We start from the raw sequence: 14,805 nt of genomic DNA, 5'->3' as shown, positions 1-14,805 counted from the left end.
ATCTACCATGTTCAAAGGTTAACTTATTCTAAACACTTGGAAAATTGCTAATTTAAACTAAAGTATGCATGAGCAAGTCATATAACGTTTATAAAGCAAGTAATCCAGTGAAAGTAGCGGTCTTACCCGCACAAAGATTTATATTTCATAATATTCAATTACAAGAATGGCCGGGTAACTACCCGCCTACAAGAATATAAATCTATACAAGCTAAACCTATCCTAACAATGGGAAGGGATCTTCAGGATCAAGCTTCAGGGCCACTTCCACTTGGACCAGCACCATCAGTAGAGCGTGGCGGTTCAAGGAAAGCTTTAAGGATAGCTAGCCCATCATCAGCAGCGGCAACTTCGTTTACCTTCTCCATCACCGGATGCGGGAAGGCGGCATACTGATTCACTGCTTGGTCGTATACAGCTTCAGTATCCACATCAAATAAAGGGAAGTTGGAAGGCGGGATGCCTTTCTCAACGAACCCTAGACCAAGCAGGAAGCCGGCCTTTTCCCCATCCTCATGAGAAGCGTTGAGGGCTGCGCTCATAGCATCGTCATAAGACGTATCCGTGAAGACCATGCACAACCTACAAAAAAAATATACAAGTATCAAAACCTTTTCTATTTACAAAGAAAAGCGCGAAGACATTATGAAGCGAAGCTTACCTGAGACAACGCTTCTCGAAGAAGCCATTCCTTGGCAACCAGAGCCTCCTGGAGGGCAGCTTGAGCTTGGTTACGGGCGCGTTCGGCTTCACTTTTGTTGAGGTTGGCAAGCAACACTTCTTTAGCCGCAGCCTCTTCAACGCCCTTTAGCTTCCGCTCAGTATGGTCAAGCACCCCCCTCTGGTCCAAGATCTCTTGGAGCTTCTTGGCGTCTTCCATCGCCAAGGCATCATGAGCCTGTTGGAGCGCCTCTAGTTTGGCTTTAAGTTCCTCATTCTCGAGGCGTAATGGCTCAGCAACAGCTTCAGCCTTGGTGGCCCTCTCAGTTGCGTTCCTTGCAGTTTCCTTAGCCAGCCGAAGCTGTTCGTTAACAGCTTGGGCAGCCTTGGAACGGGCCTCGAGCCGAACCTGAACTTCAACCTCGAGGGCCTTGAAGGCCTTCTCCATTTCCGCAGCCACTGCGGTAAGCCTTACGTTCTCCTCCCGGACAGCCCGCGCCTGAGCTACTTCTTGAATACGAGCTGCTTTTAACTTGTCGTTTTCACGACAAAGCAGCTCGACGCGCGGCTGCATCCGGGCCAGGAGAACCCGAAGCTCATTGGTTAGCCTACCCTCCTGGTAGTTAGCCATGGCTTCCCCCAACGCACCACTGGGAGCTGCGTGACGAGCCCAATCCACGCACTCCACAGGCGTGCGAAGGGTTGTTCCTCGGCGGATGTTCCATCGTGGAACATACACTTCATTGGAATCCGACACTGCAAAAAACAAAAAGCAGTTAGGAAAAGATGATATATATAAAAAAAAAAGGCCAAAAGAACCCTACGCACCTGTATGGTCAACAACAGGCAGATAGCCGCCAAACCCATCACCTGAACCCAAGGGAAATCCGTCCAAGAGGTCAGGCAGATGGGAAGGAGGCAGAGGTTGGCGAGAAGCCCCGAGCATACCTGAAGGGTCGGCCGTAGCTGCCGACGTCGGAGGAGGCATAGAGGCCGCCGCGGTAGAAACCAACGGAGGTGAACTCACAACCGTGGTCGCCGCTGCGGAAGTACCCGCAGAAATAGTCACCGCCGGCTCAGTGAAAGATTCAGTAAATATGGCACTGACAGCCGGCGGTGATGTCATCACAGTTGGAACAGTTGGCTCAACGGGGTGAGCAACTGAACCAACGGAAATTGAAAACAAGACAAATTTGTATTAGTAATCGAAGGTTGGTAACAAAAAAAAGTGGCCCATTAGTAAACTAGAATAATATATGATCCACAATACATGTCTATAATAAAATATAAGGCCATGCTCAGTGATACATATTAGCCCTTAACATAGATTCATGTTTATCGCAAGTTGTTTGTATTAAAATTTATATAACTGATATATACATTTGTGGGAAATGAGATGTCGTTATGGGCGCTTGCATGTCGGTCTTCAGTTTTCACTAGGAGTATTTTGGTATAACACGATGTCATTCAGCTAAACCATTAACGTCAAAGGACGAGCATTGGTCAACTGAGTTCAGTGATGGATTAAAACTAAATCAATAACTGATGTTTGATTTATAGATTCTCATACATGATTTATTTTTGTTATTAGCAATTTGGTTACTTCAATTATTGAAAAGGTGGCTTGGTTTATTTGGTTAACCGCCAGTTAATTGCAAGCTTTGAACGCAGGTGAATTCAAGCTAATTTCAACGAATAAAGTCAAATATATTTTGGGTAAACAAAATATTAACTATTCATTACTTATAAAAGAGAACATACTTGTGGTGGCGTGAGGTAATGACGATAAACGGTGGCGGGTAGGCGATGTGTGGGTGGTGGTTGTGCCATTGTGGCGTGGAGGGTCGGATGTTGGTGGTGGTTCAGGACTTCCCCAATACCATTTTTGATAAAGTAAAGTAGCACATGGTTCCTAACTAACAACTAACTTCGATTAAAAAATTATTAAAAATTATCTACAATAAGGTTTCGTGAGATAACTGTCCTTTGCTATTTAGTGTGTGTGTGTGTATATATATAGTGGAGTTAAATAAGAATTGAAGTGTGTCCAAGAAGTGCAAGAAGTAATCTGGTGGAATAGATATGTTGATCTAACGGTGGATATCAAAAAGTGTGTTTACTGTGCGGTGTGTTTTATTTTAGGTGTGGTGTGTTTATTGTGCGGTGTGTTTTATTAGATCTAATGGTGAAAACACACTTTCTACACTTTATTTTAGGTGTGGTGTGTTTATAACCTTGCTCTATATATATATAATAGTAAAAAACACTCGCGATGCAGCAGGGAAAACATTCCACAACGATGTACCAGTTCCTGTTGGACCATGAGTAGTGAATGGAGCCTCTATGGGGGCGTTTTGCGCCATGTGGGTTTTTGGCTAAAAGAGGTGTAGTAAATGAAGCTCCGTCAAAACGTTACCTCATTATTATTTTTATATTTAACAAAAAAAATAAAACCACCAATCACATTCTCTCCCACTAGCATTTTGTAGGAAGCTTTCCTATTTCTATAGTTAACAGTAACCTTTTAGCAAAAACAGCAAAAACCTTTCATGTTTGACTAAAGGATTATAATCAAAAGAGTCAAAAGAACCGGTAGTATTTTAAGCAACATCCTTATTCCACCGGACCCCTTACCACCCTGCATTCATGTGCACCCAGGCTGACCTGAAACAAAAACCAATACTTACTCATACAAATGAATAATCACATAAACTTAACAACGTATACAAATCTAACATAATTATTGTACCTCAACTCCTTTATAATTGAACTCGTGCACCTTAACTCCAAGTCTCCAACTGATCCAAAACATCATCATTTGTACCTGAAAAACTTACCTGGTTTAAACATCATGCAGGTTCAAAACAATACACACTCTCACCAAAACAATACATCGTGCACTATATCTTAAATAAAAACAACTCCAATAGATCATTTTTCAAGTAAGACCGAAAACGAACAAAACGTTCAGGTTTTAATAAAACAACAAGCATGAACTATGGATTTTTGATAGTTGACTATTTAGAGTCAAAGATGAACATAGTTTAAAGCATTTTGACAATTTGACTTTTAAAATTAAAAGATGAACAAAATTTATTGCATTTTAATAGAGAAGTGCAGAGATACTTTTGATATGTATTGGTCAAATAAGTGCAGGGGCACTTTGGTCACAATTTTTTTAGGGGTATGTTTTGAGCATTGCCTAAACTTGGTCATTTTGGTCAAAATTGTCGAAGCATTTTGGTAGGGACGTTTAGTCAAAATTGTTTATTTAGGAAACAATCAAAATAAAATTTTGCAAAGACAAAAATTTGAATTCTACATGTCAAAATATTTATATCACTCAGATTATGCTAAAAGAACTCTACATGGCAATTTAGAGCTGTCTTTAAAAACTTGAATTTTGCCTTGAGGTTCGATTGCGTTCTTTTAAACCTTGTTTGAGTTTGATAGGCTACTTCATGTTTTACCATTTACTTTAGTCAAAACTTAACCATTAAGCCAAAGTAGAAATTAGTAGCATCAAGAAATACTAAAACAAGATGCTTAGAACCAAAACAAAAAAGGCAAGCAGCAAACATTGTCATGATGACCCGCAACTGAATATGGCAACAACCATAGAAGGTTATTTTAGACCTTTTGTGGTAGCTAAATAACAAATTATGTTTTGGAAAAGCTCACTAAAGCAAAGAATTCAAAATATTATTTATAAAACCAGTATGTGAACCAACCTTGGTTGTTGGTTTTGTTTACTTCAGTTTTTTTGTTCTTTGATTTCTTTCTTCCTTTTTTTTGTTTTGATCGGTTAGATTTTTTTGGTTTTGTTTAGTTTGGCTTCAGTTTTTTTATTTTTGGTTCCGTTTCAGTTTGTTCGGCTTTTTTGTTTTGATTAAGTTTTGGTTTGGTTTCAATGTTCAGTTATTCGTTTTTTATTTCGGTTCGGTTTCTGTTTTGGCTTCGTTTGAGTTTAGTTTCAATTTTCGTTTTCATTCAGTTTTGATTTTTTCGGTTCGTTAGTTTACGTTTGTTTGAGCTCGTTCTTTTACGTTCGTTAATATATTAAAAATTTTTGAGCTTGGTTAACTGATAATTAAATTTCAATATAAAATTATTAATTGAAAGGTCCAAATAGAAAAGCATACCAAGTCCAACAATTTGCCAGACGAAAGTATCCAAGGAACCCTCATCTTATTTCATTGCTCCTAAAAGTTTTGCAACACGCATCTGTGCTGAAGAACTCTTCTCTACACCGAGACTACATAAAAGAATCACATTGAGTTGATACATGAGCATAATGTAACTATCAAAAAAGATAAGTAAACTAATCTAATCCTATGACAATGCAACAGTGAAAATATCTATCAAGTTACAAGTACACATAATCCAATATCGATTCTCACCATCGCGATTGGAATGTGGAATTTGAATACAACTGAATCTCAGTCTGGTTTGAGCCTTTGGGTTTTGAATTTCAAGTTTAAACCATTGGAATGCAATACTAAGTTGTATTTTAAACTTGCAAAATGCTACAGTACGTGGTACTGAACAGCCCTTTCAAACCCTAAAACTCAAACCAACACCTTTCACTTATAGAATTGACTTTGACTTTTCTGGTCAAAAAATTCGAATTTAGATACTAACCGATGTAAGAAAATAAAAAATCGGAGCCACAATGTTCAAAAGCCATCTTCTGAACTATGTGTGTCCGCTCACATATAGCAAATTCTTTGGGCACTTGGTGCAGGTTGCATGGTACCAATAAATAAATTTATTTATTGTATGTTAGTTAAGAATATACTTATGGTTTGATGATAAAAGATACTCATGACTCGCTTATTTTTTTACTATAAAATTGGGTTTTAATTATAAATAATAATTATGAAAGTTAATAATATACATATGGTTTATGAGACCCAAGACCCGTTTATTTTTTAGACTATCAAATTGGTTTTTCAATTTAAATAATATATACATCTTTTTAAAATAAATAAGATATTAATTTTTATTATATCCTATTTTATAGGATATTTACATCAATAATTTGGTAAACATAAATTAATGATACTAGGTTATAACCCGTGTATTACACGGGGTTACGTACAAAAAAGATGAACTAAACATAAATTATGATTAACATACATTAGCAAAAACAAACCATCAAATATATATTACAAATATAAAATTCATATGATACACGGAGACACGGAGTTGTGTAAAAACACGGAATTTAGCAACATCAATTATGCCAAGCATTAGCGAGAGTATTGAGAAAAATGAAAAGTCCAACCTTTACCAAATGCTATCTTTCAGATTAATTAGATTATTACTTTGAACAATCCCAAACGGTTCACACTAAAAAACAAAAAAAACAAAAATTACAAAAACAAACAAACAAACCGTGCCCTTTAGAACCACCAGATCTTAAAATTTAATCCACACCCTATAAATTCTATACAAAAGATAATTAAGAAGAAAAAATTGGCTATGAAGATGAACCTTGTGATAAGGAATCACTTTCAACATCACCGCCATAGTTTTTGCATGCCATCGTCACTCTTAAAGAGCAAAAGAAACCGTATCATCAATGAGTAACCAAATCGTCATTGAGACAAAGTTCAAACCTATAATTACAAATCGATGATGAAAAAGAAAATGAGTAGCCATATGTTTTAAGTGTTGTAAATTACTTAAAAATAGATGTCTTAATTTGCCCTTTTTTGATGTATTATATATAGTATAGATATAGATATAGATATAGATATAGATAAATTTACTTTTAAGCAGTATAGTACATATGTTAGAGAACTATTTAACGGTATGATAGAAGTATTAGAAGGAGCTGAAAGGTTAATTATTTAGAATATACTAAAGCAGAATGATATCTTATAAATCCTAACTCCTATGATATTTTAATACGTACACTACTATGAACATCTATTGTAGTGATTCACTTTGATACTTGTTTCTATTTGTCATGACGTGAACATGTAAAGTTAGCTTTACATTTTATAATAATTATCTTTGTGTTCGATTGTTAGTACCGAGATTGTAAACATATAGTGAAGTGATGATTCAATAACAACAGATTACATGATTCAATTAATAACACTAATGAAAAAAGAGTTGATATATATTTGTTATTGTTGCTAATCTACTATATATAAAAACTTTAAAAACCCACATTTATCCAGCAACAATTTTGTCATCTGATAGTCATAGTCTGATACCATATATAATGTTCCGTTGGAAGCATATTTGATGAATACTGTGGGCTGATATGAATAATATCGATCGAGTAATTAAATAACTTTTGTTTTTTTGTAATGTCCTACTAGTGGTATAATAACGTCAAACATTTTAATAAATTAAATACTTCTACTTACAATATGAAAGAATCTACAGGCTTCAACTTTTCCATATTAATTTTTGGAATTTTTATATATTTCCACTTGCTAAATACCCTTAATTACATATATCCCCAACCCCAAAAATCAATTACATATTTCCTCTTTTTATATGTGTTAGGAAGGGGAAATATGTAATTATTTTTTTAGTATTGAGGAAATATGTAATTAAGGATGTTAAGGAAGGGGAAATATGTAAATGCCCCTTAATTTTTTAATATGGATGTTATAAATTAGTAATCTTAATTTTAAAATGCATATTATGATATTTAATTTTGTAAATCGTACAACTTTGAATATATTTAGTAACTAAATTGCATATGAACTTTCAGTAATATTGCTTTAAACTATTTATTTGTCGTAATATTAATTTGTTTTAGATGATTCATAAAGATTTCTAACATATGTTTTAACCTACTTTTTAAAAAATGATTATACAATATTTGATCCTTTTCTAACATCACCATTCAACATATATACGTTGGATTCTTACCTAAGAAACAAAAATGTACAACTCTGCACTTAATCTTTATACGTCAACTTCACAATCAATCAAATGTCATGATATATAATATTTAGATGCACTCTTATTGCTTAAAGTTACAATTAAGATCAACTCTATCGCAATCGCCCTTAGTCCGATGCTAAAAGAAAGTTAAACAAGTCCGACATGAAGAGAAGAGAGGACTTGAGAGGAGAGAGCGGTTGTGAATGTTAAATCTCTTGCTACTAGCGACGCGGACGGTCTAATAATCATTATTTAGTTGGTCAAGGGTTTGATAATTTCAGGTTATTCATAATTAATTAGTTTAAAAAATCATAAACATTTTGCTGATAAGTTTATAACTAGTACAAAACTAATTGATCTAGTAACTCATAAAGGCTAAAATAAGCATATTTAAAATATAATATTGCGAGTTAAAATATAATAATGCAAAATAGTCGGCTCCAAAATATACTAACGCTTCTTCTCATAAAATTTATTTATATAATTTTTGTCTAAATCAAACCGTCTTTGCACTTTTTTTAATAATGTTTGTTAACTAACTCTTTGCACCATAAAAGCCCATAATCTATCACCCTTAAGACTCCAAAACAAACACCATGACCGGAAAAAGAATCCCAATGAGCCCGGCAGGTAGCCCGTCCTCCGAAAGCTCGTCTAAAGACCAAGAGCGGCTTCTCCCGATAGCCAACGTTGGGCGCATCATGAAAAAGTCACTCCCCGCGAATGCCAAAATGTCAAAAGAAGCAAAAGAGACCGTCCAAGAATGTGTGTCCGAGTTCATTAGTTTTATAACCGGTGAAGCCTCGGATAAATGCCAAAGAGAGAAGCGAAAGACGATCAATGGCGAGGATCTCTTGTGGGCCATGACAACCTTAGGCTTTCAGAACTACGTTGGTAGTTTGAAAAGTTACTTGAACCAATACGTTGGTACTTCTAACACGCCCAGTGATGTTGTCACTGGTGTTACTGAGATCGGTTGTGAGGTGTCTAACTGGACACTAAAACAACCGGTCTTTGAAGTTTCTGATGACATGTATCGTGAACGTGTCGTGGGGTATCATGACGAGTTGATTAATATGGTTAAGCTGCATGATGCTAACACAGTCGTGGCGACCCATGCTCAACAATTTATGTAGTAACTACATAAACCGGAATGAGTTTTGCGATATTCGTATTTGTAATAATTATATACTTGGAACTGATCATTTAAATTAACATTAAGGTATGTCTAAGTGTGTGATTTTAGGTGATTCGCAATGGTTTATTTGGTTTACGATACGTTGTAACTTGTATCAACACTAATATAGTTGTTATAATTTAAGAAAAAAGGAATTTAGACCAAAGATGGAAACAACAAATAATACAAAAATAATAATAATAATAATAATAATAATAAATCAAAGTTTAACAAGTTTTTTCATTCATCAAGTTTATTTTCAATATGTTTCAAACTTCATACATATAAATAAAGTTATTTATGTCACAAGTCACAACAATAAACATATCAGAACCAACAGAGTAAAACAAACAGATCAGAGATTACAAAGGCAAGACAAAACACTCATTAAAACACATCTAATAATAATTAACAGCTGGTCTATTCTGACTCAAATAACTACAAACACAAAGTTACAAAAACCAACTGCAAAACATAAAAAGAACATTCATTCGGATACACGACCAACTACCAGTGATGCAAAATGTTCAAGCCACTCTCCAACTCCAGCAAACGGGATCAACCCGCATAGCAACGGGAGGTACACCAACAAGGCGGCGTAAAACACCACTCGCCTGAACCAGTACGGGAACACCACCCGCCTCGTTGACTGGTCAACCACTGTAACAGGCCCATGTAGAATACCGAACAACGCTGAGGTACAAATGTTTGCAAACAAATGCAGCAAGCAAATAATTTCCCAGAAAAACAGCCAATGAGCCCCGCTTCCTCCCAACGTGTCTATGCAAAATTTTCCTGCAAAACCGCAGCCGACACCGAGTAGTAAAACTAAGAATGTAACTGGCATTGTTTGATTTGTGGTTCCCGAGCGTTGAATGAGAAGAAATGCGATTGCAATAATCATTAATATTCCGAAAAGCATTCGGCTTATAACTTGAGCTTGACATCGGAGGACTTGGAACCCTGAACTAAAAGATGCCATTGGTTTTGGGATCCACCATGAACTTGATTCCTGGAAAACGAAGAGGACGATTAGTTAGTGTTTGGACACATGTTTTAAAAGTTAATTCAGAATCATTAGAATAAGATAAACAACATTATCCATACCTTGATCATACACGATTCGTTAGCTTCAACGAGTCTCTGATGGGAATGAATATAAGTTCCATAAGCAAGGCACGCTACCATAATCAACAAACCCGCAACAAGACAGTCAACACACTTTTTAAGCAACTGAGCATGTCTCGTATCTTGCAGCTCTGTTTTAAACTTTTCGGCTCTAAAATTTGCTTTTGAGATTCCCATTGACAACTTAATCCTCTCCAAAACATTTGAATCACAGTCAACAGCAATCTTTGCTTCTTTTAGTCTCAACTTTTGCATATCAAGGCCAAGTTCTATTGCCTTAAGATCATTAGCACGAACTTGCTCGCTTACAGATCTTTCAAAAGTGGCAAGTGCAGACGACTGGGAATGCAGTCGACTCGGAGGAACAGACGCCAGCTGTTGATTATTTCGACCGTTTATTGGGCCGTAAGCAACTGCAAGGTCGTTGTAAATAGGGTTTCTATGTACATTATTGTCTTCATCTAAAGTAATAACGGGTGTTTGTTCTTGAAGGTTGCTTGTGGATGTGTGCTCTTTCATATTGAAATGAAAATCATTTGAACTGCTTTCCCCGTGCGAATAATATCTTTCTCGGTTTCCTGATGATTCGCTGATTACTCTGAGTGTCATCAAAGTGCTTTGAAATGATCTTTCAAAGTTACTTACAAAGCAGTCGAATTTGTCCCCAAAAACCTGTAACAATAACAGGAGAATAAGTTGTTACAAGAAGTACATTAATAACTGATAATTTATTTACAGTGGTAAACGCGGAAATACTTACATTGGACAATGATTCTTTAACCGCCAAAGCGCATATCTGTGAGGTAAAAATAACACGAATCAACACTTAAACTGGATAAACTTACCACATCTAGAATATATTAAGTCATTAATATACAGAAACAATGGGATCATTAAACCACGCAATTAGTTGTCACACCTCTAAACGTACCAACCGCACATAATTATATAATCCATAGCTGAAAGTTCTCAGCAGGATGTTCCAGCCAAAGCTGTCCACATGAGCAGCACAAGAAGATACAAATGCACCAAATGAAACTTTCTGATTCTAAATACATTCGGAGAATATGATATTACAAATACCTCAGAGAGACGATCTGCAGACAACCTTTCTCCAGTTGCATCTTTCTTCTCCAACACCTGAAACATTAGAGTTGTGACATGCTTAGTGATAAACAAAACAGTACTGGCATTAAAAGACACAGAAAAAGTGCACAAGATTGATGCAATGCGGTTTTAATAATTACCGCTACTGGCGCTGCACTTAAAAGAACAAATCTTTACAACCATTATTAAAAATAAATCAAGGGCAATGCTTATTAAAGAAAACAGTAAACTATTAACATGCAAAGGTAGATCATACGTTAAGTGTTGGCAAGGTATTTTAGCAACCTAACTTCTATACTACAAATGCTTCTCAAAATCAAGTAACTATATAACTTTGCCATCTTTACGCCTTAAGTTACATGTAGTCATGTAGACATATCCCACAGATAGGGCTCAAAGTCTTGACTGAGGGAGTTCGGGTCACCTTGTAACGGGTTCTTTGCATCTTGCAGCCAAGATTAAGCTTGGGAAAAGCTAGAAGTGGAACCAGACCAACCCAACAACCAAACCATACCCGAATGGTAAATGTACACCTACAAACATTACCTATTAACTAAAGCAACTCATTAGAAATTTCATCAAATTACCAATCTTTTAATCCAACTGTAAACAAACAAACATATAAACAATAACAATTCGTAATCTTTTTCAACCAAGATTCAAACTTTTTAACATAAACAATAAAACCCCCTCAAAGAATGTTACCCCACACAATAAAAAAGCAATCTTTAGGGTTTCTGGGTTACCAACAGTTGGATCAAATACAACCAAAAAGTATAACAATTAACAGTAAGTCAATAAATAATAACCTGAGCAACAAAAGCAGCAATTGACATTCCAAGAGGAAGAGCAAGCGCGTCGGCGTCACCGCCATTCCGTCGTTTGGAATTAAAAGCCACCCTAGGGTTTCTACGGCTGGTGGATACACGAATACCCTTTGGTCTTGAATTCAATACGGTGGTGGAGATGACGTCATCGTGAACTGGCGGTTGCTGGTGGAGTCTTTCCATGGGTAGGGGTGGTGGTGGTGGGAAGCTTGAAAGTTATGCTATTGCTGCGGCAGTTTTTATTATATGGAGTAGAGATTAATAATAACGGACAAATGGGTTCCGTAGTTGGTGGGGTTTTTAGTTGGAAGTGGTTTCGGTTATTGGGTACGAGGAGGTTTTAGATTTTGGATAACTAGATCATCAGTCAATCCACTCAAGATTCAAACTCAATATGCTAAATCATTCCAAGTGTATTATCTGGATTAGGGTTGTTTATTGTTTTTTTTTTCATGGAGAGGCCAACTAAGTAACGCGGGTATTCCGTACGCGGCCTCTGTTGACTAAAGGTAGCCTGAGCTGGATAGTATAAATAGGTTTGTAAACTCTTAAGAAAGGAAATTTCTATGTAAATGTTCTTATAAGACATATCACACCCAGTGATCCTAGCGGAGGGTGCGAAGCACACGCACGGGCTCGGGCGAATTGCGATGGGTGCAATGTAGCGCTTTGATGGCGCACTTTACACTTCGCACGTTAGTATTTTTGTTGGGAATTAAGAAAAATAAAATTAAAAAAAAATATTCTTCCATCGCGATACGCGACGGGTTCAGATTTCCCATCGCGTACCGCGACGTGGAGGTTACGCAGGCGAGACACGTAGCCTGCCACGTGGCGTGCCACGTAGCAGGCCTAGGGCTGACTCAGCGAAGCTATAGATGCTTCGCGGTATGCGACGGCTTTCTATTTATAGCCATCACATACCGCGATGGGGTCCAAAATCTGCTATAAATAGAAAGGCATCGGGACTTCATTTCTTCGCTCAAAATTCTCTTCTCTCTGAAAACACACACACATAAGTATTTTATAAAGTATAATACCCAAGTTATCGTAGCGATATCCTATCCGATCGAAATAAACATACACGAATCCAAAAGCTCTGCCTGTTAAGGTAAGACATTTGTGCCATTGTGTAAAGTTTCTAATCTCGTGATTATCGTTATGATTATTCGTTTTATACTAATCTAGAAATACGCATTGTGTTTATCCTAGATGCTTAATACCAGGAGGTGTTCTTTAATATATAAACTTGCAAGGTGAGAAATTCGAGTTTTTGTACAACTCACATTTGCGTGAGACCACTATTTTTCCGACATTGTCATGATAATTTCAAAACCTATAAAACTCATGACAGATGGTCTAAATGTTTCAAATATATTTTTAAAAATATTTTAAATACATTACAGTGATTAAGTCTCTGTAGACTTACGGGATGGTTACTACTGGTATTGTGGGGTTTTGTATACAAGGCTTGCCTACTGGGCTATTACACGCTATTTATTGGACAAGTGTTAGCCAATAAGTAATATGACCACAGTCATAGATACGGTCGAGTGACAAGTACCTTTCGGTAATTTGTAAGCAGGCAGTTGTAAAAACATCTTAATGTTGTAACTGTAAAATGTGTCATTTACAAATGAATGTACTCACCAGTATTTCTTGCTGATCAAATATTTTAAACATGTTTCAGGTGACTTGTTAGAGACAAAGGAATGATGCCTGCGGGCTTCCAGCTTAAATAAGTGGCTTGTCACAAGAATAAAGAAACGTGTTTTGTAAATTAGGGTTAACCCTATAAAACTTATGTTTGTATTAAAAGGGATTAAATTCCCGGTTTATCAATATAATAATCATGGTGTTTTTATAACTCTGATCATTTTTCCTAACTACGGTTCTGATGAAATTTTCCGCTGCAAAATAATTTAATAAACACCGATGCCACCAATCAATGTTCACGGCTTCCCATCCCAGGGTATAGGGGTCGGGGGCTGTGACAAAAATAGCTTTAGTATCATACGTTTGCAAGCTCTATATAACACTGCTTACTGAATTTACAAGTTGAATCCAAGAAATTTGACTAAGTTGAATCCAAGAAATTTGACTTTGGAAAGCAATTAAAGAGGTTTTGTTACTTTTAATGGAGATGCAAAATAAACATGACAAAAACTAGTTTTATATAGAGAACGGCAAGAATATTATATAAACACTTGTATGTATTATAGAGAAAATAATCACATACAGCAAGATAAAGAAAGAAAATTTCAAAAGACTTACAATTAAAACGATAGGTATAGGTATAAATATAGTGATCCACAAAATTCTTTAACCAAATTTGGTTACGTATATAAAGTAAAATTGAAAACAAGACAAATTTGTATTAGTAATCGAAGGTTGGTAACAAAAAAAAGTGGCCCATTAGTAAACTAGAATAATATATGATCCACAATACATGTCTATAATAAAATATAAGGCCATGCTCAGTGATACATATTAGCCCTTAACATAGATTCATGTTTATCGCAAGTTGTTTGTATTAAAATTTATATAACTGATATATACATTTGTGGGAAATGAGATGTCGTTATGGGCGCTTGCATGTCGGTCTTCAGTTTTCACTAGGAGTATTTTGGTATACAACGATGTCATTCAGCTAAACCATTAACGTCAAAGGACGAGCATTGGTCAACTGAGTTCAGTGATGGATTAAAACTAAATCAATAACTGATGTTTGATTTATAGATTCTCATACATGATTTATTTTTGTTATTAGCAATTTGGTTACTTCAATTATTGAAAAGGTGGCTTGGTTTATTTGGTTAACCGCCAGTTAATTGCAAGCTTTGAACGCAGGTGAATTCAAGCTAATTTCAACGAATAAAGTCAAATATATTTTGGGTAAACAAAATATTAACTATTCATTACTTATAAAAGAGAACATACTTGTGGTGGCGTGAGGTAATGACGATAAACGGTGGCGGGTAGGCGATGTGTGGG

At 36.1% G+C, this 14,805-nt stretch overlaps 1 protein-coding gene and 1 pseudogene across 1 annotated transcript; one reads left to right on the top strand and one right to left on the bottom strand.

Annotated features, from left to right (window-relative positions):
• Positions 1 to 7,946: 7,946 nt before the first annotated feature.
• LOC143552534 (nuclear transcription factor Y subunit B-1 pseudogene) lies at positions 7,947 to 8,708 on the top strand (annotated as a pseudogene).
• Positions 8,709 to 9,197: 489 nt separating this feature from the next.
• On the bottom strand, positions 9,198 to 11,994 carry LOC143552542 (protein CPR-5-like). Its single transcript, XM_077042732.1, has 5 exons — positions 11,794 to 11,994; positions 10,961 to 11,017; positions 10,638 to 10,673; positions 9,857 to 10,549; positions 9,198 to 9,761 (listed from the first exon to the last, which is right to left on the bottom strand). Exons 1-5 carry the CDS (start codon positions 11,992 to 11,994, stop codon positions 9,237 to 9,239), a joined length of 1,512 nt encoding a protein of 503 aa, XP_076898847.1. The 3' UTR covers positions 9,198 to 9,236.
• Between the last annotated feature and the right edge of the window lie 2,811 nt (positions 11,995 to 14,805).

This window comes from Bidens hawaiensis, unplaced genomic scaffold, assembly GCF_021521415.1.
Source record: "Bidens hawaiensis isolate Kalapana, Puna unplaced genomic scaffold, B.hawaiensis_p1.1 tig00016943_1, whole genome shotgun sequence".
NCBI lineage: Eukaryota > Viridiplantae > Streptophyta > Magnoliopsida > Asterales > Asteraceae > Bidens > Bidens hawaiensis.
The sequence above is the reverse complement of the archived record's forward strand: the minus strand, read 5'-3'. Positions and strand labels throughout refer to the sequence as shown.

Bases quoted from the DNA above. Each gene is read 5' to 3' on its own strand.
- LOC143552542 (XM_077042732.1), bottom strand. From the start codon at position 11,994: ATGGAAAGACTCCACCAGCAACCGCCAGTTCACGATGACGTCATCTCC. The intron at 10,550-10,637 runs GTAAGTATTTCC...TTATTGTTACAG, and splicing joins TTAAAGAATCATTGTCCAAT to GTTTTTGGGGACAAATTCGA. The intron at 9,762-9,856 runs GTATGGATAATG...TTCGTTTTCCAG, and splicing joins ACGAATCGTGTATGATCAAG to GAATCAAGTTCATGGTGGAT.